We start from the raw sequence: 25779 nt of genomic DNA, 5'->3' as shown, positions 1-25779 counted from the left end.
TAACTTTTCAACTTTTCATGCTTTTTTTTTTGGATTTAGACTTTTGATATTTAAAGGGTTCATGAATACTATTTAGTTATAATCTACTATAATATATAAATATATATCATATACTCATACCGGAGAGTAAAAACAGGTAATATTATATTTATATATAAACATATATATGTTACGGACAAAGTATACAATTTGGGCATTTTATACATTGTCCGGACAGTATATAAAATGCCCTTCGTATATTGGGCAATATAGATAACAGATGATATGTTTTAATAAGATATGATAAATCAATGAATAATGACATATATTTACATTATTGATTAATTCATCTCAGTATATATAATTGATTGCACCACCAATCCTTTCTTGGCTGAGTTTCCTTTTCTTTTACATGATTCGCAACTATTTAAGTATAGCATAATCATATCTCTAGTGATATTTTTATATTTTGTATTTACCACGTGTTCCATCCTGTTTCGTCCACCAGTCCAATCGATAAATGAACCTTATGTATAACATCAAATAACTCTTCATTATGTACATAATATTTAATTTCGTTGTTTTCAGATACTGGTACAATTAACTTATTAACATCAGAAACTTTTAACACGTCATATTTTTTTTAAAAGTTTATAATCATTTGGTTCCTCTTTCTTTGAATTGTTTTTTAATTGATTTTTATGTAAAATTAATTGATCAAATTTTAACTTGGTAAAAAATGAAGTATTTGAACCTTTTTTTTTTTTAACAAATTGCTTAAATCTTTATTAAACTTTTCCATATTCGAATAAGTAGTTAGGTACACAATGAATGAATTAACCTGCACCTATACAAACGGTTCACGGTTACTAAATAGTTCATTTTTGAGAATAGGTAAAAGGCCGACTGCACGATAATCACTACAACTTCGTATAGTATAACTTATAAATCAGTAAATATAGTAATAATATATTGTCACGTACACACGTATAATATGTGGACAAGCGGACATCCCCTTTGTAAAAATACGATAAGAACAAACTAGTTACAGATAATTTTTAGATGATAATTTGACTTTATTTTAACTATGTTTTACGATTTATCATATTTTATTAAATCATATCATCCGTTATCTATATTGCCCAATATACGAAGGGCATTTTATATACTGTTCGGACAATGTATAAAATACCCAAATTGTATACTTTGCCCGTAACATATATATGTATATATATAAATATATCTACAAATTTCTTTAGCCCTAATTTCAGACGGGCTTACAAAATGGAAACTTGCTCTTAACCCAACTAATAGCAAACCGAAAATATTTACTCTAAAGAAATACACAAATTCAACTTAATTAAAAATCATAAATCAGCCTATATTATGGAATAATAAATATCAATCAATTAAATATCTCGGAGTTTGCCTAGATGAAAAATTAACATAGAAAATTTATATAAATAAAAAATTAAACCAAGCCTACACACAATTAAAAATCTTATCCCCCCCCCCCTAATAAACTACAGCTCAACACTTCAGATTAAATGTTCACTTCTAATACACACATAAATAATAAGGCCATTTATGGGCAGTCGTATCCCGAACAAAAAATTACAAGATTACAAACGATACGAACAAATTTCTTAGAATAGCTCCTAATGCTCCACGGTACATGCGAAACATACAACTCCACAAATACAATGGAATACCATACCTAACCACATGGATCAATGAACAATTAAAAAAATTTCATTTGAAACAAAACACAACAGAAAGAGCCCTTCACTTCAAAATTAAGAAAAGAACCAAAAACCGAAGACTAAAGTCACGTCTTCCACAAGATGTCTTGCTACCTCCAGAATCAGCATCATCATCTTCAGCATGGGTATCATCAGAACATTGACCTATTAAAACAACTTATAATTTAAGTACATTTTGCTAAATTAAAACAGTTTATAAATTATCTTATTACTCTATTATGCCTACCTAATTATGTCGAAACAATATAATTTAATAAATAAAATAAAAAAAAAATATTATTTACTTATTGTTATTTCCGTTTAGTTTAGTATTGTAGTTAATCATGAGGTAATCCATTTTTTAATATTTTTATTAGTTGTCTATATACTTGTTTATAAAAAATTGTGTAACAATATTTAAAATAAATATTATTATGAATTTTATTATTATGTAATTCAAATTGAAAAGGGTTTGAAAAATCAATTATTATTTTTGAATTATAGCTTAAGTCTACGGTCAGACTAGACCCGGCATTGGCCGAATTAATGTTCGGCCGAAAAAAACAAAATATTTTGTTTTCATCCGATATCGGCTGTAAACGACCGAATTTCTCGGATGTAATGTGACCGGGTACAATTGAATTTTATAATTTTATTTTTTTCGTCCGTGTTCGGCCGAACGTTAATTCGGCCGATGCCGGTTCTAGTCTGATCGTAGACTAAGCATGGTTCAAACCCCATACGATGAAACAAATATACCGTCAACACGGGTGAAATGGAACTTGAGTGATGACTTGGAACACTATGACTTTTCTTTATTGAATTTGAAAGAACTTTGAGAGTTTTGATTATATAATCACATTGGATGACTTTTATAAATAACTTTCTTCGGAATTCTGAAGGACTCTGTTTTATACATTCTAATTACAACTGATTTAAAGTTTTTCCACAAAAATTATTCGTACGTTCTTCAAGGTGTAGGTAGGTTCATATCTAACTATACCTTCAATATGTTCGGATTATAAGTTACTTACCCTTATATGGTAATTTGTCAACTGTTGTTCTACGCGTTATATTTTACTGTTGACGTCATGTGCTATACCTCCCCAGTCGTACAATAATATATTAGACATACGAGCTGATTTAACTAAAAAACGGAGAAGTGTTAGGCTTGCATAAAACAGTCGTAACACTATAGATATATATTTTATATCTAGGAACACGACTAAACCAAAATATGAAAAAACAACAGCAAATAGGTACATATGTTGGTTCCATTTTTGACAATTAACTTAGTACCTATTCAATAAAATATTTTTTAAATATTAATGCGTATTACCTATTGTAATGGGGTTGTACTATAGATTATATGTTTCACATAAATTGTGGTTACACTTTAAGTACTACCAACTAGTATTAACGGTCAATGGTCTGTGAGTTTTTGCACAGTTATTATAATATAACTATAATTTATTGAACCGTTAATTGTTATGTTTTTTTTTTTTTAATTTGAAAATTCAATGTTAATAAAATTAAAAATATAAGTCATTAAATATTAATTACAATGATTTGAGCTGCGGAACGATGAAGAATTAACCACGAACAATATTTTTAGTAAATTATAGAATTCAAAAACAAAAGTATCTATGAGCAATGATCACTATTTTTACTTGTATGAAATAATATAAAATTTTATCAAAATATGTCGTAAGTCCGCTATCAGTAGTCGAATATTAATTTTGGCCTTGCATATTATTGGTCGATGTGATTTTCAATGATAATAAACTTGATATTTTTTTTCGAAACTCCTTATAACTATTTGGTGAGTGAAATTTTAAATTACTGATATTGTATATTATGTAATACAAATTTGTGTAATTCAATGGGTTATTATAGAGATATTGGCATGCCAATGATTAATCAGTTAAATTATATTTTACTCTTCATTTTTTGTATTGACTTTTTTTAAATGTAATACTATATTATATATGCATGTATATGTCGAATTCACGAAAATTTACTGCAAATCGTTGGTTCATATTTTGATATTTTTTACATTTTCCTATCGGTTTCAAAGTTGACAAATTCCATTAGTTTTATTAGAATGCTCAGAGATTGTTTAACTTAACCAATTGCTAACCTAATTAGTGATTTAAACATTCAACTTAAAATACATCATAAATTATATTACACAATACATTTAAATGTTTTTAAATGAATGACAAGAATAATCATTCTCTTTTTACCGTAAGTAACCTTTATATTGTCTCCTAATAACAATTGTTATGTTATAATCCATGTTAGGTAGTTTCTTCAAAGAATAACACTGTATGTTACAGTTACATAAGTACAAAAGTACAATAATAATCATTAATTTAACTATATTACTATAATGGATAATTATTAAAGCAATCAATATAGATGTAATATACTTATGTAAACATATTTTTCTCTGTTTTATTTCATTATGATTTAGTAATTAATTTTAGTTTTATTTTTGTTGATGAGTAATAGGTATTTTTAATATAACTACCATAGTTTATTATATATACCCATTAACATTTAAAACATTTAAAATTTTTATATATTTTATAATAGACCAAATACGGTACGATGGCCCATCATGAACAATTTCATTCATTTTCTGAAAGGGAAGATACAGTTCCTATTGGATCATTAAATATTTTATCTGCAAAGTATGAGGTGAGTCATACATTTATATAGAAAAATCAATTTTTTTTTACTTTAATCTATTTTAAATGTTTAATTTAGTTTCTTTGTTCATAAAATTTAAAAGTTATTAATTTTTTAATAGAGTTTAGATTATGAAATTGTCGAAAACTATGTTTATCGTGATGAAGAGCGAAAAAAAGGTTACCAATTTGTTGTCAAGAAGAATGTTGTCAGGTGGGCTATATTTTTTTGGATTGGGGTCATAACTGCAGTTATCGGTGTAATTATTGATTTATCCATAGAGATTATTGCTGATTTAAAATTTGGCAATGTTAAAGAATGTATCCTTTTAGTTCATAAGTGATGATAATGGTTTGCTTATTTTACAAAGTGTATTCTTTATTTTTCTTAAATAATTAAATATTTTATATAAAATATTCCTTAATTAAGTACCATTAGATATTGATACATGCAATAAAAAAAACTGTTTATGGCAACCTTATATATTATTGTTAGTTTATAATATTGTGCCAGTTTTAATTGGATCTATATTAGTGACTTATATTGAAGTATATTCAAAATTTATAACTTCTAACATTTCATCTTATTAAAATTGTTAATTGTTTTAGCCAGTTGCTTTAGGATCTGGAATTCCTCAAGTTAAATGTTATCTCAATGGAATTAAAATACCAAGATTAGTTAGAGTCAAAACATTATTTATAAAAGTAATTGGTGTAATTACTACTGTTGTAGGTGGTATGTGTGGAGGAAAGGTAATTTATTATTATATATTTTTTCATTTTCCTATTATATATATATATATATATATATATAAAATACTTTTAAACATTTTAAGTGACTTTAAGTTTAAAATTCTTTAGTATTTTTGTATAAATTGAAAAATTACTACTGATATTTTTTAGTGAATTATGTTTAATTTTTTATCAGTAGGTATAATTTTTATTATACCTACTATGCATTTCTATAAATTTATTTTTCAGGAAGGTCCAATGATTCATGCTGGTGCTGTTGTAGCTGCAGGAATCTCCCAAGGAAAAAGTACAACCTTTAATAAGGATTGTGGAGTTTTAAAATATTTTAGAGAAGATCATGAAAAAAGAGATTTTGTATCTGGAGGAGCTGCTGCTGGAGTAGCTGCTGCATTTGGTTCACCAGTTGGTAAATATATTATTATTGTATAAAATATAATTTATTTAAATGAATTAATTTATAAACTTTTTAAGGTGGTGTATTATTCAGTTTAGAAGAAGGAGCAAGTTTCTGGAATCAAGCACTTACTTGGAGAATATTTTTTGCTTCTATGATTTCAACATTTACTTTAAATTCAGTTTTGAGTGCATATCATGGTCATCCTGGTAATGTTATTTTTAGTCGAGAATATTGAGCATTTTACATATACAACATTTTAATATTTATTTAATTATAAAATAGGTGAATTGACATATTGGGGTTTATTAAATTTTGGAAAGTTCAACAATTTTGCGTTATCTTATGAAATGATCGAATTGCCAATTTTTTTAGCAATGGGAGTAACTGGTGGACTATTAGGAGCACTATTTTGTCACCTTAATTATAAACTCACCATATTCAGAATGAGGTAAATTCTTACTAAAGTAATAATAATTGTTTAAATGTTAAACTTGTTTTAGCCTATAAAAATTCACTTTTACCAATTTGTTTTTATTTTTTTAGGCATTTGGTGAGTTGCTGGAAGAAAGTTTTAGAAGCTGTTTTGGTATGTAGTATTACAGCAACTGTGGGATTTTTGTTAATGTTATGGGAAAATGATTGTAAACCATTAGGTCTGGATCCAACAAAACATCCTGTACAGGTATGTATTTTACTCTACTACTGTATTAATGCATATTTTTATATGTATATAATTTCTATTTTTAACTATCAAAAGTTTAAATAAAAACATAATAATCATACTTTTGTGATTTGTTAATTAGTCATCTAAATATGTATATTTTCATTAAACTAGTAGTGTAACAAACAATTTTTTATGATGTATGTTAATTAATACATATCAAAATTGTAACTTTAATAATAGTTAAAATATATTTTATATTTTAAATATACATTTTATAATTATTGATTATTATTTCCAAATTTATATTTTTATTTATTTAGAAATATATTTAATTATGCTTTATTATATCATTAAAATTCAGTATGAAAAATTATTAATTTTAACATCTAACTGGCTGGTGTTAAAAAAGACAAAATACTTTAAGAACATTGCATAATGCAAAAGTGATTTGTAGTATGAATTATGCATTTGATTTAAATGATATTAAAAAGTATAAATATTAAAAAAAATATATTTACATGTAGTAATAGAATATTAAAAATATCTACTAAAAATTTAATATTAATTACACCTTAAATAATAATGTATTTAAAAATATTTATTTTTTTATTTATTTAGTTAAATTGTAATGATGGCGAGTATAATTCAATGGCATCATTGTGGCTACAAGTTCCAGAAGCATCTGTTAGGTCTTTTTTTCATGATCCAGCAGGTAACTAATCATTTTTTTTTTAAATTTTTATTCTTTTTAATTTTTGTATTTGTTTATAGAATCGCTCAAAGTAGCTACATTAGCATATTTCGCGGTTTCTTTTTATTTTCTTACAATTTGGACATATGGCTTAAGTGTGAGTGCTGGAATATTTATTCCATGTTTAGCTACAGGAGCAGCATGGGGCCGACTTATTGGAATTGGTGTTCAATGTATATTTCCAAATGTGGTAAATTGGATTTTATTAACTATACCAAGTATCCTACATGAGTTTTCTATTAAAATTCTATTGTTAAATATGAGAACTACAAAAATAACTATTAATTAAAAAACCATTTGAAAAAAGTCACTTAGTATAATGTATACTGTATAGTCTTACTATCTACGTAATTATTGATGCTAAATTTAAATTTATTTTAAGGATGTTGGAAAATATGCTTTGATAGGTGCAGCTTCACAACTTGGTGGTGTTGTTCGTATGACTATTAGTCTTACGATTATATTGATTGAAGCAACTGGTGACATTACTTTTGGTTTACCACTTATGATTTGTTTACTAACAGCAAAATGGATTGGCGACTATTTTACTGAAGTGAGATATTTGACCATCTAAGTTTGAAATTATTGCATAGTTTAAAATATATGAAATAAATCATTAATAAGTAGAGTTTCAATTATCTGAACTTATTGAAACTGATGAAATTAAAAACCAATTTTTTGTTCTCTTCATGATCCTAAAATCATAAAATAATAACTGAAATATTAAGAAATAATACTCAATTTATATAGTATCTTTTTTGTAAATGACTATAAAGTCTTGTATGTATTTAAAATTATTTAAAATGATATAAAAGTGATGTCTTACTTTATCACTTATTAGAATTGTCTACTATAAAAAAAATTATATCGGTGAAAATATTTGTTTTTAATTACTAAAATTTAAGTATGGTATGACAACAATGGTTCATGAATCACAAAATTCAGTTTGAATAATTTACTTCATCGATTACTAGTATTCGGATGAATGACTTTAAGAGTATTTAGCCATATGTTTTGCTTTGCTCTTACATCTAACATTAATTTGAATTTTAAAAACTATTATAGTTGAGGTATAAAATATAAATGTATAAGTGTTTAACAATCACTAAAAAAATATAAAATTGTATAGAGTGAATAATTGATTGATTAGATAATTTACTTTAATATATTAATAATTTCTCTTGTATAACACTATTTATTTTTATTAGAGTATTTACGACATTCATATTCAATTAAGTGGTATACCTTTAATGGCTTGGGATCCTCCACCACTGTCATCCAATATTTTTGCTACTGAAGTTATGGCGCATCCTGTTGCTGTGTTTAAATCAAAAGAAACGGTTGGGAAAATTGTTGATACTTTAAAAAAGTATACATATAATGGATTCCCAGTAGTTGATGATATTTTTAGTGTTGATTCGGTAATTTTATAATTTATTATTTATTATATTATGAAATAAAAGAAAACATGGTTTTTCTTTATTTTAGGAAATAGGTGACAATAAATCTAATGGTCGTTTACGTGGTTTAATTCTTCGGTCCCAACTAATTGTATTGCTACAAAACAAAGTATTTAATGAAGTTCCATCTGCTTGGGACTATGTTTCATTAACAACTTTCCGACAAGATTATCCAAGATATTCAGATATAGACGTAAGCTAAATTTAAACTTATATATTTCATACTATATAGCCATTTGCTACAGTTAAAAAAAAAAAATACAAAATATTTATATTTATATTTTTTTAATCACAAAAATGAAAATATAATACCTACTATACCTATTGTAGAACCATTAGACTATTGTATAATATTTTCTGTTAGAAAAACAATTACTTAACACATAAAATTATTAAACAATGGTGTATTGACTATAATATATTTGTTTAACTTATAATTATAAATTTTAACTTATAATTTGTTTTTATTTTAATATATAAATAGTTTATTAAATTTCTTTACCTTTACTATTTAAACTGATAATTTTTTTTTTTTTTTAATCTGTATAACATGTTACATTAATTCAAAAATTAAACTACACATATTTAAATCTACATTTTAACTATGATTTTAATTTTTATATCAATTGTTTTATTCTTATTAAGGGTATAGAAATATTAGACAGTGAACGGAATTATACTGTGGATCTGTTAAGGTTTATGAATCCATCACCCTATGTTGTACAGCATGTAAGTGTATTTCATTTTGAATAATTTTAAATTAAAACCATGGTAAATAATTTAAATTAATTAATGTGTAATTTATTTCAATTTGTTTAGATGGCATCATTACCTAGAATATTCAGACTATTTAGAGCAATGGGTCTAAGACATATTGTTGTTGTTAATGATTCAAATGAGGTAAACATTAACTGTAATATTATGTTTTTATTTGTAAATTTAGTATTTAATATATAAATATATTTTAGGTGGTCGGTATAGTTACCCGTAAAGATCTCACTCGATATAAAGTATGGAGACATCGAGGTACAATAGGAGTTGTAGAACTCAAAGTATCTGCAAAATTATGATAGTACTTATAGTAAATTTATCTATTCATAAATTTAAATCAATAATAAATTATTTAAGTATAAAGTTACGCTATTTTGACATATCAAATGCTATATTTTTTTATTATGTATGTATATAAATTTCTTATTTGTGTAATGTTTACCTAATTTATCATTATTAAATCAAATATATTAAATATTTATTTATTGTTAATCTGTTGTACAATTACTTGATAATATGTTGAATGGTAAAATATTTATTTTCATATTCATGAAAATTAACTTATTCAGTAAAGCCTTGATAGTTTGGACAAATTCAGACCGAGCATTGTCTAGATTGCCAAAGGTTTTTCAAGATAACTTGTACAAATAACTAAAATATTCATTTTTATTTCTACTATCTATATATTTATCGTGCTTTAAATTGCAAAAAATAATAAATAACTTTTACATAATGAATTGAAATTGAAATGTGCATTCTCATACCAATATACTGTTATATACATATATATATATATAATACAAGATACTGCTTTGAGATTTATGATTTATATACTGACCTGATAATCGAAGCTCTATTTTATGTCATTAAAATACTATATATTAATATATCTGATTAAAAGTTTACCAATGTTTAATATGAAATACTATATAGACATTTAATATCGTAAATAAGCAAACTTATGGTGCAATGAAAATTAACATGTTTCCTTATAAGATATTATAGTTTGGGCCAGCAACTAATACCAAAAATTTATTTTCCTAAGACAAGACTTTGAAGAGTACAAGGAATGAAATTCATTGAATGTGGATGTATTTGTCATAATATTTGTTTACATTTTAATACTATTAAGTAAAATCAAATTATACACATGGGAACTTATTATTTTATTCTCTATGTTATGCACCATAGAAAAATATAGATTAATATATATATATATTGTTGATTAGAAATGTACATACATCACATTAATCTAATCTAATATATTAAATAAATATATACATAATAAAGGAAATAATTATATGAGCAGATAACTTAAAATATAATTTTATTATATTTACATTTTTATTCTAACCATCAGTAGAGAAGAATCATATTCATAATTCAAAATTTTAAATATAAATATCCATAATGATTGTAATTAAATTATTTTGATAGGTCTAGTGATTTATAATTATACATTTGAAAGGCAGGAATTATGTTCAAAGACTTCATTGAGTATATTTCATCATCTTATTTACCTTCAAAAATATAAGTTATCAAACCTAGTATAAATAAAATAAATTGTACAAAATTTAAAGTTACACTCATTATTATAAATTTATTTATAGTAATAAATAAGATTATTTATTAGGTACATAAAACCTATCTCATAAATGAGTTCTTTAAATACTAAAAATATTTCTATTAGTGAATAACGCAATTGTAGGCAAATCAATTAAAATTTTTTCATGTAAAAAATGAAGAGAAAATTACAGTTATTATACATCTTAGGTGTCTAATTAAGACCAAAATAAATTAGAAGTATAATTAATCTAACAAAATTTCCATCTGTTACCACATTCATTACACATAACAAATGTTGTCATTGGTTCATCAGCACTTCTTGTTTGAATTTGGTTGTATGTACAATTTCGTTTCTTACATTTACCACACTTCAATAAGTCAGTTTTAGTTCCCTGTACAGTTGCCAGTTGAGCGTCATCAATAGATTCTTTGATAAGTTTATTTCTCAAAGTTTTCATTTCGTCACTGGCCATTTCTTCAGCAGTCATTTTAGCTAATTGAGCAGGAGTAATAGCTCCAGCAATGAAGTTACTTCTAAGTTGTGGGTTTTTAGCATCTTTTAAATTTGCATATCTACTTCTTATTCTGTTTTTATAGCGAGCATCAGTGTTTTTAAACTCCGAGTAAATAGCATCTTCTAGTTCATCAGCGAGTTCTTCAATTGATGCGCAACCACCGAATTCATCTTCAGTTTTCAATGAACTTATTAGTAAATCACGGCATTTAATACGAACTGCATCTGTTGTTGATGGCGTAGGGAATACTACTGGTTTAGGTTTTGGTGCATCTTTCTTCGTGTCTACTTTTTGTTCTTTTTCTTCTGATTTTTTGCGCTCTTTTTTATCTTTTTTTGGTTCATTGGGTACAGACTTGTCTCCACTCAACAACTTTTTCCAATTTTTAATCAAAGCTTTTGAAAAAGTTATTACTTCTTCATCTTTGCAGCTCTTTCGGAACGAATTGACAGTCATACCCACACGAGTTTTGGTAAGTATGTCCAATGTGATAGGCAGGTCCTTAAGGGCTTTCAACAAGTCCAGAGCTTGACTTTGATCAGCATTTTCGTCAGACATGTTTTGAAGTTTGTTCTGTATCTTAATTATATCTTTTTCGACCGACATTGTAACGACGAAATGAATAGTTATCTGACGTTTGTCGACGGCTTCAACCCAATTTGAACACTTAAAAAATCTAGACGAATACAAACAATTCGATATCCCAAGAATAAGTTTATTTACGTGGGATTTTAGTTCTTTTTTTTTTTCAAATAATATTACGGCGGTAAAAGCTACACACGTTATAAATCGAAGAAAAAAAAATTAACAGGACGAATGAGCAGACCGTGCACCCTCCAAAATGCTTATTGAAATGAAGTCAATCACTATGGTGTGTTTTATGTTGAAAGAAATGTTGTTTGATGATAACAATTGAATGCAGGTAGGTAATTTTACACATTGTTGCCAATGTAATCGAGTGTGACACTTAAGCGCATACACTGTGTTAAAAATTACCGCAACTTAAGAACATTTGAAAAACGACCTTATCTACAGTAATATTATGATGTTTCTTTATCGATGTGATAGAATTTTGTGTTCCTAAGAATCGAACTTTTTTTTTATGTTTGATTATATTTAAGTATCTTTAGTTACCTATCTGTTAAGTTCGTATGTAGTAATTAGGTTGGATGTTCAGTATCGGCTCCGTAAACGATTTCATAATATTGCTCCGACTTCAGTAGGAGTTTTTTTATCATTTTGCACTCCTAAGAAATATTTAAACTTAATGTTGTCAAACAAGATTCCCTACGCTTGTCATATGATTGTACGCTCTTGTCATTCAAGTGTAAGTGGTCTTAATTACGTACCTAAATAACAATTTTAACTATTCAATCATCGATTTAGGTTAAATGGAAGGAAAAAGTATTTTCTGGTATACAGCCAACAGGTACATTACATTTGGGCAATTATTTTGGTGCTGTGTCCAAATGGGTTAAGTTACAAAACGAAGACAGAGAAGTCTTTTATAGCATTGTTGACTTGCACTCGATTACCTTGCCATATGTGAGTTAATTCGTTATAAATTATGAAATATGACTGATATTTATTTTTTCATATCTTAAGGATGCTAAGAAATTAGAAAAAAATGTGCTGCTCATGACGGCAAGTCTAATTGCATGTGGTATTAATCCTGAAAGAAGTACATTGTTCTTACAGTCTCAAGTAACTTATAAAAATGTTATTTCTACTTTATTTGGAATTTTCATTTTTTTTTTTTTTTTATACCCTTTAGGTACCTGAACATACACAGTTGAGTTGGGTTCTTGGATGTTTAACTACAATGCCTAGATTAGGTCAGTTACCTCAGTTTAAAGAAAAATCTGCAACTTTAAAAGATGTTCCCCTTGGTTTGTACTTATATCCAATTTTACAAGCAGCAGACATACTTTTATATAAGTAATCATGTAAATTTTTGTCAAATGTTTTTTCATTGTCTTATCTTATTTTTAATAGAGCTACTAAAGTGCCTGTTGGCGAAGATCAAATCCAAAATTTGCAATTAGCTCATAGTTTAGCTCGCACATTTAATAGACAATATGGTGAAACATTTCCTATATCAGAAGTTCTTGTTCAGCGTAAATACTACTAATACTAATGAAGCTCTTATAATTTATAAATTATATATATACATTTTATTTTACTTATAGAGGATTGCTCTTCAAGGATAAGAAATCTTCGTGACCCTACAAAAAAAATGTCCAAATCCCATCCAGATAAACGTGGAAAAATAGATATCACAGATACACCAGATGATATTGTAGAAAAAGTAAAAAAGGCGGTTACAGATTGTACATCGCAAATAACATATGATCCAGATAACCGACCAGGAGTTTCTACACTTTTAACCATGCATTCCCTTATTTCTGGACTTTCCCCAGAAGAAATTTGTGAAGAAAATAAATTATTGGACACTGGACGGTAAAGAGTAAATTTAGGAATTTTAGTTAAATGTTTTACCTGTATTTATCTTTAACTTTTAAAAGCTGTTATTATTTATGTTTTTTTTTTTTTTTTTTAAACTTTATTTAGGTATAAACTTATAGTTGCAGAAGCATTAGTTGAAAAATTTACCCCTATACGTCAAGAGATTATAAAATTAATGGATTCACCTGAATATTTGAGTAAAGTGCTCCAAGAAGGACAGAAAAAAGCACATTTAATTGCTTTAGAGACATGGCAAGAAGTAGCTTCAAAAATTGGTACAATACCAAATAACATAATTGAAAATCAATTTTTGAAAAATAAAAACTGATTTCTAATTTGATACAGTAGAAATGTTCTTTATAAGAATTAAAAAGTTTTAATTTGTTATGTATATTAACAATTCTAATTTATAATATTTTTATTCTTTGTTAGACTTTAAAGCTCTCCATTCTTCTAATTGTTTACGTGCAGCTTCTATATCAGCATCAGTTATTGTTTGTGGTGCACCACATTCAATTTCTTCTTTTTTAATCCATTCTAATGATTCCAATTTTTCTTTAAAAAATATTTCTTTTTCATTATTTAATTTATCCCGGTATTCAGCCAATTTTTGTTCTCTAACTTTTTCGCACCATTGAGATGTAAGACGACGTAATGATTTTTTCCTCTCTACTCTTTCATAGGTTCTATGAATAAAATCATGAATAAAAAAAACTATGTTGAATAAATAGCCATATATTTTACTTACGGATGAGGATGATACTTCAAATCTAACTTTTCCAATAACCATTCAAACTTTTTATAATCCCAAGTACGTAAAAATTTCAGTCTCTTTTTACGTTTATCTATTATTTCTTTCAAAGCAATTTTTGAGCTCTTATCTCTAGGAAATAATTTGTAGTGTTCTTGAAGATTACGAATATTGGCTGTCATACTTGCAACTAAAAATAGAATATCGAATACTGGTTATTATAAAATATTTTAATCAAAATTATGGAGTTAACAAAAATTAGAAATTTGAATTAAGTAATTGATTAAAAAATAAAATAAAATATTTAAGAATTACTATTTAATTTGGACTACAGTTAACAGTGTTAAATAATTTAAAATAGGCTACTATGTCATTCAATTAAAATTAACTTGTAGTCGATATTTTAAAAGAATATATGAATGAAAGATAGAAATTTAAAACATAACACAATTTACGATTGTACTAACATAATAATCTACTTATATATAGTTATTCATTATAAAAAATTACAATTGGACTACAAAATAATAATGCCTTTTTCATTATTTTTTGGTATTTAAATGTTAGTAGTAAGTTGTCTATTTAAAAATTACTTTTTATGCTTTGTTATAGAATGTGAGATTATAAATCATGATAATTTTGATGTACTCATACATATGCAGATAAAATGTAAAAAAAAAGCTTCTTTACAATTTAGTAATAATTAGCTTAATTTTATATACTTGTTTTAAAGAAATTATTATGTCAATGGAGATTAAGATATACATAGTTTGTGAATTATATATAAACAGTTCATTAGGCCTATAAATAATATATATATTTTTAAATAGTTATTTCAAGTGGCAAGTATAATATTATTATAAAGGAGAAACAAAATAAAAATTTAATAAACTTGAAATCTGAGTAAAAATGTATGTAAACAATATTTTATTTTCTAAGATAATAATTTTGTAGAACATTTTTCTTTGAATCTTAACAAAATATAATTTTATGTTATTATACTTTGAACTTCACACGATGTAGAATCTAAACTATTAGATTTAACTTTATCAATGAGCTCTTGACGAAAACGTTGTGTAGCAAATCGACGTCCCATAAAATTACATGAAAAAACTTTACGTACATATTCATTGGCTCTAAAATCAATGTAAAGTGACGACTATTAGCAATTGTTGTATAGGTATTTTGATTATATTGGTGACAAAAAAGAATTACAATAAAGTCAAAAATTTACGTTTTTAGTTCTTCAGAATTACGATATTCTAATGGAAATTCGGTCATGTCCAATTCGCTTAAAGGCGTTAAGTCACCAGATTTTTTTGCATCCCAGCAAGATATTTTCTCCGGTCGAACCCATTTTATGTGCAAATCAGACTTAAGGCTCCTAGTAAACAATAAATTAACACAGTTACCGGTTCGAATGATTGAACGAAAAGGTGCAATCATGATAGTATGAGGGAACACAATTGTAGATAAACAATAACTATTTAATCATACTAAACGGATTACAGTTTCAACAAGTAAGTGCAGATTAAAAAAATTACGAAAAACTCAAAAATTTAATGAACAGGTTATCATCAGCTTTTTTTTTCATTATCAATCATCTCTTTTCGCTGCAATAGTTATAGGTTAGGGAATAAACTCCTTTTCTTAATGCTTTAATGGGTTATCAGCTTGTTATTGAATGTTGATAAACGTTCATGTTCTTCGGACAGGAGTGTAGAAACAACGAGGGTGATCCAAGCGAATCGAATAGCGTTACACCCGTTGGTTTTAGGCCGGGATTAATTTTGAAAACTTTCAAACTCCGATGTTACTCTTGAAACGGGTTTCGTGCCCGGTGAATGGGGGAAAACTGAGAAATTGGTCACGAGCTGACGTGTAGGTGCTATGTACTTGGTTCGTGGTAGTGGTCTTTCTATCCTCTTTGACTTGCGTTACACTGTACACCATACGTGTCGCCGACTCATCGACAAAAAATCGTTGCATGTGTGTTCGTGTTGATGTTGTCGGTCAAGCCGCTACGTGGTTGATATACGTTTCACTGAAAGTGAACCGTAGTCATACCGCCGTTCTGTATACGTTTACTTTTTCTCGATCATTCATTTCGTATGGTTCCTTACGTGAAATACGTGTCGTTTTACCTCTGATGTACTTGAATTGAAGACTGTCGTGAACACGTATCAATCGTCATGGGTTGTGAGTATAAAATATTTGCCGCAAAACGTATTTTTCATTGGTGTCTCGTTTTTGGTTTTTTTTTTTTTTTTTTGAATTCGGACTTAGGCGACCACCACGGTTTCGGGCACTCACCAATTGAATATACTTGTTGTTAGCCGTGTCCGAACAATCAGTACCACGGTGTTGAACAGTACTTAGTAAATATTTCACGCTTGTGAAAACGTTTTTTGGAGCATATTGGCTGTTTTTATCTTTTTGGTTCTTGTGATTTTAATTTTTCGAAGTGGGTCAGACTTGGGTCCGTTATTTTGTGGATTCATAGACGTGTCACTATAACGTGGCCTAGTATTTATACAGTCTCACGTCTATTTCCTTTTAAATCTGTACGAATTTACTAAAAATCCGTTTTATACTGTTAATAATATGCCCAAAGCACTTCTTGAGTACTGCTTCGAGTTTTCTGGTTTTAAGTTTAATTTCAATATGAATAAAATTATTCAGTTGTATGTGTATGATAGTCAAGTCATTTTTCATACTGTTTTGTAAACAATTATTTAAATTTATTGTCTCTTTTTTTTCTTTAATATTGATATTGATTAAGAATTTATAATTCTTTATTTTCTACCTAAACTGATAACAAATATATACATCATAGTTTAGTTTACTAATTTTAATAATTTATTTTCGGACAAGTAATAAACCATATACATTTTTTTTTTGTTCCTTTATACACCAATTAATATATTTATGTTTTAATTTAATTTTAGTAAGTACCTAAATATCTTAGGTATTATGTATTTAGATTTTTTAATGGTCGGGCAACCATCTGTCCAGGTTACCATAACCATAAATAATATAAAAATGTAGTATTTAATTATAGTTATGTGGTATAACTATAATACTACATTTTCAAAAAGTATTTAATTTTATTATTAACTAAGAGGTAAATTAATATTTGTTAAAAAAAAAAAAAAATGTTAATTTATATATCAAATACGTTTTGATAATAGTAATCTTGGAATTATATTCTTGATATTTTTTTTACATTTACTGACTAGCCATCATTTACTACATAAAATTAAATGTATATTTGAACTGATTAGCAATTTATAGCTATAATTTTTCTTATTTCTATATGTTACAAACACCGTTGTATTTGTATTTATGAGAGTTGTATATTCATAGAACTTAGTCTAGTCTAAAATAAATGTATGATTAGTAATGCTATTACCAGAGGGAGGGCGTCTTGAAAAAGTCTCAGTTTTAAAAAGGGTTCTGCTAGTTTATAAAACAGATAATTATGGTACTTATATTTTTCTTTTTCTTTATTTTTGTTTTAGTTAAATTTTTAGAAGTAATTAAACCATTTTGCAGTATATTGCCAGAAATTGCCAAGCCTGAACGAAAAGTAAGTATTTTAGTAACTTTAAATTGTATTAATGTTTATTTTTAATGATTATTAATTAATTAATTCAGTGTTTTTATTTACAAAATAACATTAACATTAATTAATACTTTCATTTAAACCCTTAATTTTTTTTGATTTGAGATATTATGCTTATTACTTATTTGTTTGTATTATCATGTTTTAATAATAATAACATTTGTTAAATAATTATTAATATAATTAAAATTGTAAATTTTTTGATATAAAATTAAATTTGTTTTTGAAATGTTTTACTCGGCCTTTGTAATAATTAATTATAACTAAATTATTAAATTTAGACCTACAAAATGGACTTAATCAGTACATTTTTATTTCTAAATTGAATTATTGAATTTTTATTTAATCTTATATAAAAGGAAAAAGAATTTAGTGGTGTGAAATAACATTCTTAATTATTTGTCTCTGTTTCTGGTTTTTATTTCAGTTTATAACTACATATTGAGTTATTTTTAAATAGTTTTCCATTAAACATAAACTGTCTAATAAAATTTATTAAACTGAAAATAAATTTATATTTAATTTTTAATTAGATCCAATTTAGAGAAAAAGTATTATGGACTGCCATCACATTATTCATTTTTTTGGTGTGCTGTCAAGTAAGTTATTTTGTTGTGTGTAGTAGAATTTTTTATTGCATCATCTATAATTTAAAATTTTATTTTATTTTTAGATACCTTTGTTTGGAATTATGAGTTCAGACTCTGCAGATCCATTCTATTGGATCCGTGTGATTTTGGCTTCAAATAGAGGTACTTTAATGGAACTGGGAATATCTCCTATTGTAACTTCAGGTCTTATTATGCAATTGTTGGCGGGAGCCAAAATCATTGAAGTCGGTGATACTCCTAAAGATCGTGCATTATTCAATGGCGCTCAAAAATGTATGATTTAAATTTATATTTTCTACAATTAAATTTTAACTTACAAATCATAATCATTTTTATACTTAGTATTTGGTATGGTCATTACTGTTGGTCAAGCAATTGTTTATGTTATGACTGGTATGTATGGTGATCCTAGTGAAATTGGAGCTGGTGTTTGCTTGTTAATCATCATTCAGCTGTTTGTGGCTGGATTAATTGTCTTATTGTTGGATGAACTTTTGCAAAAAGGATATGGGTTAGGTTCAGGAATATCACTTTTCATTGCCACCAATATTTGTGAAACAATAGTTTGGAAAGCATTTAGTCCAACTACTGTGAACACTGGTAAATTTAATAATTTTAAAGTATCTATGATTTTTATGAGTTACCTAGATATATTGATAATTATTTATAAAATGATTTTTAGGCCGAGGAACTGAGTTTGAAGGAGCTGTTATAGCTCTATTCCATTTATTAGCTACAAGACAAGATAAAGTTAGAGCACTAAGAGAAGCATTTTATAGACAAAACCTACCAAATTTGATGAATTTACTTGCAACTGTTTTAGTGTTTGCTATTGTCATTTATTTCCAAGTAAATTTAAATTAAATTAATTATCTTGATACAATTTTTTTCATTATATTTTAATGTTATAGGGTTTCCGAGTTGATTTACCTATTAAGTCTGCTAGGTACCGTGGACAATACAGCAGTTATCCGATTAAGTTATTCTATACATCTAATATTCCAATTATCTTACAATCTGCTTTAGTGTCAAATTTATATGTTATATCTCAGGTAAAAATTTACTATATTATTAAATAATTTCTATTAAATTAATTCATCTTTATAATGTGTATTTTATGAATTTATAGATGTTGGCTGTTAAATTTCATGGTAATATTTTAGTAAACCTATTGGGTGTATGGGCTGATGTCGGCGGTGGTGGACCAGCTCGAGCATACCCAGTTGGTGGATTATGCTATTATCTATCTCCACCAGAGAATCTTTCCCACATTGCAGAAGATCCAATTCATGCTATTCTTTATATTGTATTTATGTTGGGATCATGTGCATTCTTTTCCAAAACATGGATTGAAGTATCTGGATCATCAGCAAAAGATGTTCGTAAATTAATTTAAGTAATTACTAAATATGTTGATTTTGTGTATAATAAAATTTGGATTTATAGGTTGCAAAACAATTAAAAGAACAACAGATGGTTATGCGAGGTCACAGGGACAATTCTATGATACATGAACTGAACCGTTACATACCTACTGCTGCAGCATTTGGAGGACTTTGTATTGGTGCATTATCTGTTTTAGCTGATTTCATGGGTGCCATTGGATCAGGCACTGGTATCCTGCTAGCTGTTACTATCATATACCAGTATTTTGAAATATTTGTTAAAGAACAGAGTGAAATGGGTGGTATGAGTACTCTGTTGTTCTAAGATGTTTAACAAATCATCGAACAGTTTATGAAATTGTCGAAAAATCACTGAATCCCTATGGGACAGAACTGTTGTCATGGTCTTTGTGTGACTCAAATTATTCTGAAAATAACTTTATTTTTAAAACTAATTTTTTTTCATTGATCAATCGACATACAGCTTTACAAAATAATAGTATTTTAAAACTGTTTAAAAAAAATTGTCCCAACAACAAATTTATATTTATTTGTTATTATTTTTTTTTTTTTATTATCTTTTTTTTTTTTTTTGTAAATTATATAAATGTTAGAAAATAGGAAATTTATAATATAATATAAACTTTTTTTCTAAAGCTTACCCATTAATATATTTATATATATGTATGTTCAATGTTGCAGTTGGCAACTATTCTTCCTAATTTTTTTTTGTGTATATACTTACAATTAAGTTAATAAGCAGTAAAATTAAGAATATGTTTCGAGTCAAATGATTATAATTTTTTTTCGACCATCTCAGCACAGTTATTCTATCACTTCAGTTATTCAAGACTGTTAAATATAATATGTAAATGAGTAGTATTAAATATACAATTTATATATTTACAATCATTCTTTTCTATATTGATAGAAATATGAATTGATATAGTAATAATATATATTTGCCAGGATTGGTAATTGAAGTGCATTTCAAGCATATCTATTGTTATGGAAAAAAAATTGTTATTCTAGATCAATTATGTCATTGAGGTTGTCATTTTAATACTGAAAAAGCATGATAATAAGGGTTTTCTTATATTTTCATTAAAAATGTTTACGTATAATTGAATAAAAACATTATTTTGATAATATTTCATTTTTTTTCATTGGTATGATTGTATGGTATAATGTTTTACATGCATCAAACCGCAATATAACTATATTATGATGGACAATTATTATTAGAACAACTGCAGTATTTATATTGAATCTTTGTTCTCGAGTCAATTTTATAGGCATGTCTATATAATAATGCTTATTACGGCGATGGGGAGCCCATTAGTTTTCGCAATACACTAGTTGACGAAGGTGACGAGGTCAAGTGCGCTATCGTGTGGGCATTTGGTTGTGCGGTGTAAAGGGTGACAACGGTAGTGGGTTGACGTAGTGCGGTGTAAGGGAAGAACGCAGTGCATCCGCAGCAGCGTGCCACCCATTGGGCGTGGCACCTATCCACCACCGCCGAGCGGCATCGCTCTTTCTCTCCGTGGCTCTCGTCTCTCTTTCACGCCTGTGCCCTGGGTCCGACGTTGCCATGGGAACCGCATCTTGTCCCTCGTCTTAAATCAATAATAAAAACGTGTAACGCGGTACCACGAGCGAGCGATTTCGGCGCGCCGCGGCAACGTCGCAACGTCCGGCATTTGACGACGGGTTTTCTAACGCGAGATGGATGATGTATTTGTGGTATATTAAAGAGGACCATCCGGATTTCGAATTCACGCGGATATAGATTATATTAAAATGAAATTCCATCAGGTTTAGAATAAGAAAAAACGATCCCGTTTCCAGTTCGGATTGTTTATCAGTTTGGACCGTGATCGTTACCCTCTTACAGCAATCCGTGCGAGCATAACATGAATGGTGACTGAGGGGACCTTTGCCGACGGCGCCTTAATTGTCGCAGTAAAATGGGTTAAACATCAATGGGATCCGTGCGTCATGCTTTGATTGCGAATTTTAAAGTGGTCCTTGTCCGATTATTTTTTTCATTACGCTGTCAGATGACGCGGCTGAAATGCTTCCGGGGAAGAAGGTGGCGCATAGTGGGAAAAAGAAGTACTCGAAGGGACACGTTCAAGTGTTTCGAGATAATGGGTGAATAGAACGAATGATGCTGGTTTTTGAACACGTTGCGTTTGCACGGGGGCTTCTCGGATGTGCCGAATACGTGTCTCATCTTCAAAACAACTTTTAACGACGGCGTGCGCGGTATCGCCCTGTTCTCAAGCGCTGTATACATCGGCCGAATACAATTGCGGCAAAAATGCGATACATTTCGGTTGGTATAACGAGGTGGTGGCGGCGAACCGAGGGAGTGTCGTCTGCGCGTTTGTAGTGCATTCTGTAGAGTTCGCCAACGATCAGATTGTCTGCGCGTGTTCGTGTAACAACGTGAGTGTAAAACACACACACACGTACGTATGTGGTGGTGGGATACTGAGCAGGAAGTACCACTCCTCGCCCGCGTGCATCGCGGTGGTGGCGATGCTGCCGTGCGGGATGAGATGGCCCCAATTTTCCGCCAGGACGTCAAGGAGCGGGGGGGAGAATAGGCGCGGGTGACGGGAGTGGGCGGTCGGGGCACAGGAAGTGAAGGTCGGTGGACGCGGAGTAGGTTTGGACGGTGCGTCGGCGGTGTGGTGAAGAGGATACACGTCGCTGCGGTGTAAAATCCTGGGGCACGCCGACGGGAAAATTCCCGGATTACTTTACGGACTGTCGTCGCGGGCCGCGATAGCGCGAACGTGCCGCCACCGCCGCTGCGCGCGTTTTGCATCGTGTGCCGCCGTCGCCGCCGCCGCCGCCGCCGCCGCCGCCGACGGACGACACGCAAAGAAGAGTCCGCACAGCAGTAGTGGTGTGTACCGGTGGGTCTGGGTGTCTCTCATCTCTCTGTCTCTCGTCGTCGTATTATCATCATCATCATCATTATTATTATTATTATTAATATAGCGCGCGCCGCGGACGTGAACGGTTTTCCGTGAGTGCGGGTTCGCTGGTCCGTTTGTGCGCGTGTGTATGCGTATGTGTGTGCGTGTGCGCGCGCGCCCGCGTTGTGCCCGCAGGAGCGAGAAACGTGGTGCTGCGCGAGTGGGGCGCACTGCCGCACGGCCGATACTACGTGAAATTGCAATATCTTATTTATAGAAATATTACCGTCGTCGTTTAACATTATCATTTTCAAATGGTCCGCGGGCGCATTTGTGCGACCGACCCGTCGTCTTCTTCGCGGTTTCAGTCGTGCATGACCGGTGCCGGGTTCAGCGCGAATCCTGTTCCAACGTTATAAATATTTATTTTGTATTACCGCGCACGTATTCCTCCGTTTCTCCTCGTGGTTTTAACAAGTATCAATTATAATATTATGTCGCGTGTCGTCGACGCCGAGCTCCGTTGTACGAGACCACCGCCACCGTATCAGCAGCCGCCGCCGCTGCCGGCGTCGTCGTCGTCATCGTAGGGCAGAAACGCACTGCAGCCATCGCCGCAAATTCTGCAATCGCCGCCACTCCCTTATTACTCACGGACGAGTCGAGTAAGTTATGTTTCGCCGTTACGCACGTCGCTCTACTATACAGTACGTCCGAACGTACTACATCTCCGTATGTTCGTGTAGCTAGTGATAAAACGGTCGGTAAACACCTTGAAACAAACGAGTTACATCCCCTCGAAATTTGGCCGGGAATTGCATTCAAATAATGCTGCGTGTACGAAGAGGTGTACGAATTTAGGTTACGATTGCATATTGTAGATTGCTCACGCGTCCCCGAAGTCAACAATATCGAGAGTCAATTGGGTGGAATCTGTTCGATATAGGCTAAAGTTTGGCCCTCTGAGAATTGAGTTTGTGTTGGGTGAAAGTGCCATCGTGGTTTTGGAGATTTTCCACCTTTAAATCTTATAGAAAACCTTGCGCAAGGGACGGTTTAAGTTTTCACGATCACGCTGTTACTATGAACGCCGTCGTTACCTCCACAAAGATATATACGTATCATTCGTCTTGTGTTTTTTGTTCTTTGGTTCGTGCATACCTAAGGAGATGAACATTATTAATAAGGGCCCTAAATAATTTTTAAACTCGTTATTAATTTACTTTTTTGCTATCGTATTCCATATTATTGTAGATGTTATAGATTTTATGACTCAAAACTGAACGCTGAATTATATATTCATATATGACGAAATGTATGGCAAACATCGTTAAAATATTTTAACACACTTAAATATAATTATGGTATTATAATCTTTTGTGATAGTTCTTGATCAGTAAATTCACCCTTATCATCATCCCTTACGTGCGCACCTATGTGTCTGTTGGGCAGCCGATTGGTTTATTGATACTTGTCTAGATCATCTGTGATGTTCTTTCTGAGTCGTTACTAGAACTATATAGTTAAAATAGTGACTAACTTTGTGTTTCATTTGAATGTTGAAACAACCCATGATCTTTTATCTTTTAATTATTTTTGTTCATAGCTAGTTGTCCGGAAAGATTGTATTCCGTTTTAATACATGATACTGTATAAAGTACATCTATTAAAGGATGTTATTAATACGTTTTCTTTGTAAGATTTATGCTTGTGTGTTTTATATGCATTCCGCATTCTTTTAGTGCCTTTGCCTGGAGTCAGGCGCGTATTTATGGGGAGCGAGCGAAGGGGTCCGGGCCCCCTCCAAAATGAAAAACACCGTTGTTAAAAATTGTTATTTTTAACATGGATATGTTTTAATCCTGGGGGTTTCCGAAAACTTGTCGCGACACTGAGAATGTTGCTTATGCGATAATTTAAAATTTTATATTTATAAAATATGTTTATTCTTTTAAGAAAATATGTGGTGAATTTTGAGTGACTCTAATAAAAAATTTGTTTATTACAATGTAGTTTTTATACTTTTAAAAAATAATAAATTATTAAAAAAATTGAGTTTCTTATTTCTCAGATGGTATAAAGACAGTCAAGAAGTCTAATAGTGTTAAAGTATTTTTTTCGTAATAGTGTGCTTCCTCCTTCCCTTCCACCCAAAAATCAAATACATAATCGGCCCCTTCCGAAATTAAAATCTATATACGCCACTGCCTGGAGTACGTACCTATCTAGAACAGGTTTTGTTGTTTTTGCACCCATCATAAAAACTACAAATTTATGGTTCGATGTATTTAATTGAACAATGAAAACTACATTGATACATTTAAATCATGAAATATTCATGGTCCAAATTTTCTACAAATATTTTTAAATGAATAAATTGATATTTAGTTCAAAATATAGCTAAAGGATCTGTGTCAGTAGTTAATACTTCATAAGACTTGCGTCATACGTTTTAAACATTTTTTTCAAAATTACGCAATTTTTACACATAATTGTAAAAAGCGCACTTCAAATGTATTTTGATCCAATTTTTGTACTTATCTACATTTTATTTTTACATATTATAAGTAGAAATTTGTTTGAGTAATTTTCAACCCTGTAAAGACTATACTATTTAAATCCCTTATCTCTCATCCGCTCAATTTTTAATCATTTCAAAAACACTTATTATACAATCATTTTAAATTTATATTTATTTTCCAATAACAATTAAAATT

At 29.4% G+C, this 25779-nt stretch overlaps 6 protein-coding genes across 10 annotated transcripts in view; 4 read left to right on the top strand and 2 right to left on the bottom strand.

Moving 5' to 3' along the window:
• The first annotated feature begins 3452 nt into the window (after positions 1-3452).
• LOC112693189 (H(+)/Cl(-) exchange transporter 7-like) lies at positions 3453-9628 on the top strand. 2 transcript variants are annotated; one of them, XM_025568144.1, is made up of 17 exons: positions 3453-3543; positions 4320-4424; positions 4537-4735; positions 4854-4963; positions 5024-5167; positions 5396-5573; positions 5639-5770; positions 5847-6012; positions 6108-6246; positions 6847-6940; positions 7000-7169; positions 7362-7532; positions 8188-8400; positions 8468-8632; positions 9085-9168; positions 9259-9339; positions 9408-9628. In XM_025568144.1, the coding sequence occupies exons 1-17, from the start codon at positions 3496-3498 to the stop codon at positions 9507-9509; spliced, it is 2301 nt and encodes a 766-aa protein (XP_025423929.1). In that variant the 5' UTR covers positions 3453-3495; the 3' UTR covers positions 9510-9628. The 2 variants fall into 2 exon arrangements, with proteins under 2 accessions (XP_025423929.1, XP_025423930.1); XM_025568145.1 differs by lacking the exon at positions 3453-3543 and adding an exon at positions 3647-3968.
• A 1244-nt stretch (positions 9629-10872) lies between these two features.
• On the bottom strand, positions 10873-12179 carry LOC112693147 (transcription elongation factor S-II). Its single transcript, XM_025568082.1, has one exon. The coding sequence runs from the start codon at positions 11895-11897 to the stop codon at positions 11025-11027; it is 873 nt and encodes a 290-aa protein (XP_025423867.1). The 5' UTR covers positions 11898-12179; the 3' UTR covers positions 10873-11024.
• Positions 12180-12336: 157 nt separating this feature from the next.
• On the top strand, positions 12337-14097 carry LOC112693146 (tryptophan--tRNA ligase, mitochondrial). 2 transcript variants are annotated; one of them, XM_025568080.1, is made up of 7 exons: positions 12337-12618; positions 12678-12836; positions 12897-12995; positions 13066-13229; positions 13287-13408; positions 13481-13751; positions 13863-14097. In XM_025568080.1, exons 1-7 carry the CDS (start codon positions 12559-12561, stop codon positions 14083-14085), a joined length of 1098 nt encoding a protein of 365 aa, XP_025423865.1. In that variant the 5' UTR covers positions 12337-12558; the 3' UTR covers positions 14086-14097. The 2 variants fall into 2 exon arrangements, with proteins under 2 accessions (XP_025423865.1, XP_025423866.1); XM_025568081.1 differs by having other exon boundaries at positions 13481-13758; positions 13863-13955.
• Positions 14098-14123: 26 nt separating this feature from the next.
• Positions 14124-16312, bottom strand: LOC112693148 (28S ribosomal protein S15, mitochondrial). The gene is made up of 4 exons (XM_025568083.1): positions 15743-16312; positions 15511-15644; positions 14506-14698; positions 14124-14443 (listed from the first exon to the last, which is right to left on the bottom strand). The coding sequence occupies exons 1-4, from the start codon at positions 15952-15954 to the stop codon at positions 14176-14178; spliced, it is 807 nt and encodes a 268-aa protein (XP_025423868.1). The 5' UTR covers positions 15955-16312; the 3' UTR covers positions 14124-14175.
• A 183-nt stretch (positions 16313-16495) lies between these two features.
• Positions 16496-20636, top strand: LOC112693144 (protein transport protein Sec61 subunit alpha). The gene is made up of 9 exons (XM_025568079.1): positions 16496-16707; positions 18030-18097; positions 18667-18732; positions 18807-19017; positions 19087-19344; positions 19427-19593; positions 19656-19796; positions 19874-20122; positions 20191-20636. Exons 1-9 carry the CDS (start codon positions 16701-16703, stop codon positions 20452-20454), a joined length of 1431 nt encoding a protein of 476 aa, XP_025423864.1. The 5' UTR covers positions 16496-16700; the 3' UTR covers positions 20455-20636.
• Positions 20637-23015: 2379 nt separating this feature from the next.
• LOC112693162 overlaps positions 23016-25779 on the top strand; it is a 70236-nt gene continuing 67472 nt past the window's right edge. For 2 of the 3 annotated variants that reach the window (XM_025568102.1, XM_025568101.1), the window contains exon 1: positions 23018-23727. The gene's annotated coding sequence lies outside the window, so the exon portion shown is untranslated. Of the gene's footprint in view, positions 23728-25779 lie in introns of all 3 variants that reach the window. The other variant, XM_025568103.1, reaches the window with a different exon arrangement.

Source organism: Sipha flava, unplaced genomic scaffold (genome assembly GCF_003268045.1).
Source record: "Sipha flava isolate LNK unplaced genomic scaffold, YSA_version1 81_pilon_pilon, whole genome shotgun sequence".
Lineage (NCBI taxonomy): Eukaryota > Metazoa > Arthropoda > Insecta > Hemiptera > Aphididae > Sipha > Sipha flava.
The sequence above is the reverse complement of the archived record's forward strand: the minus strand, read 5'-3'. Positions and strand labels throughout refer to the sequence as shown.

Bases quoted from the DNA above. Each gene is read 5' to 3' on its own strand.
- LOC112693148 (XM_025568083.1), bottom strand. From the start codon at position 15,954: ATGATTGCACCTTTTCGTTCAATCATTCGAACCGGTAACTGTGTTAAT. The intron at 15,645-15,742 runs GTAAATTTTTGA...CATTGATTTTAG, and splicing joins AATTCTGAAGAACTAAAAAC to AGCCAATGAATATGTACGTA. The intron at 14,699-15,510 runs GTATAATAACAT...TTCTATTTTTAG, and splicing joins TACATCGTGTGAAGTTCAAA to TTGCAAGTATGACAGCCAAT.
- LOC112693144 (XM_025568079.1), top strand. The intron at 18,733-18,806 runs GTAAGTTATTTT...TTTTATTTTTAG, and splicing joins TTTTTTTGGTGTGCTGTCAA to ATACCTTTGTTTGGAATTAT. The intron at 19,345-19,426 runs GTAAATTTAATA...AATGATTTTTAG, and splicing joins TCCAACTACTGTGAACACTG to GCCGAGGAACTGAGTTTGAA.
- LOC112693147 (XM_025568082.1), bottom strand. From the start codon at position 11,897: ATGTCGGTCGAAAAAGATATAATTAAGATACAGAACAAACTTCAAAAC.
- LOC112693146 (XM_025568080.1), top strand. From the start codon at position 12,559: ATGTTGTCAAACAAGATTCCCTACGCTTGTCATATGATTGTACGCTCT. The intron at 12,996-13,065 runs GTAACTTATAAA...TATACCCTTTAG, and splicing joins CATTGTTCTTACAGTCTCAA to GTACCTGAACATACACAGTT. The intron at 13,409-13,480 runs GTAAATACTACT...TTTTACTTATAG, and splicing joins ATCAGAAGTTCTTGTTCAGC to AGGATTGCTCTTCAAGGATA.
- LOC112693189 (XM_025568144.1), top strand. From the start codon at position 3,496: ATGATAATAAACTTGATATTTTTTTTCGAAACTCCTTATAACTATTTG. The intron at 4,736-4,853 runs GTATCCTTTTAG...AAGTACCATTAG, and splicing joins ATTTGGCAATGTTAAAGAAT to ATATTGATACATGCAATAAA. The intron at 9,169-9,258 runs GTAAGTGTATTT...CAATTTGTTTAG, and splicing joins CACCCTATGTTGTACAGCAT to ATGGCATCATTACCTAGAAT.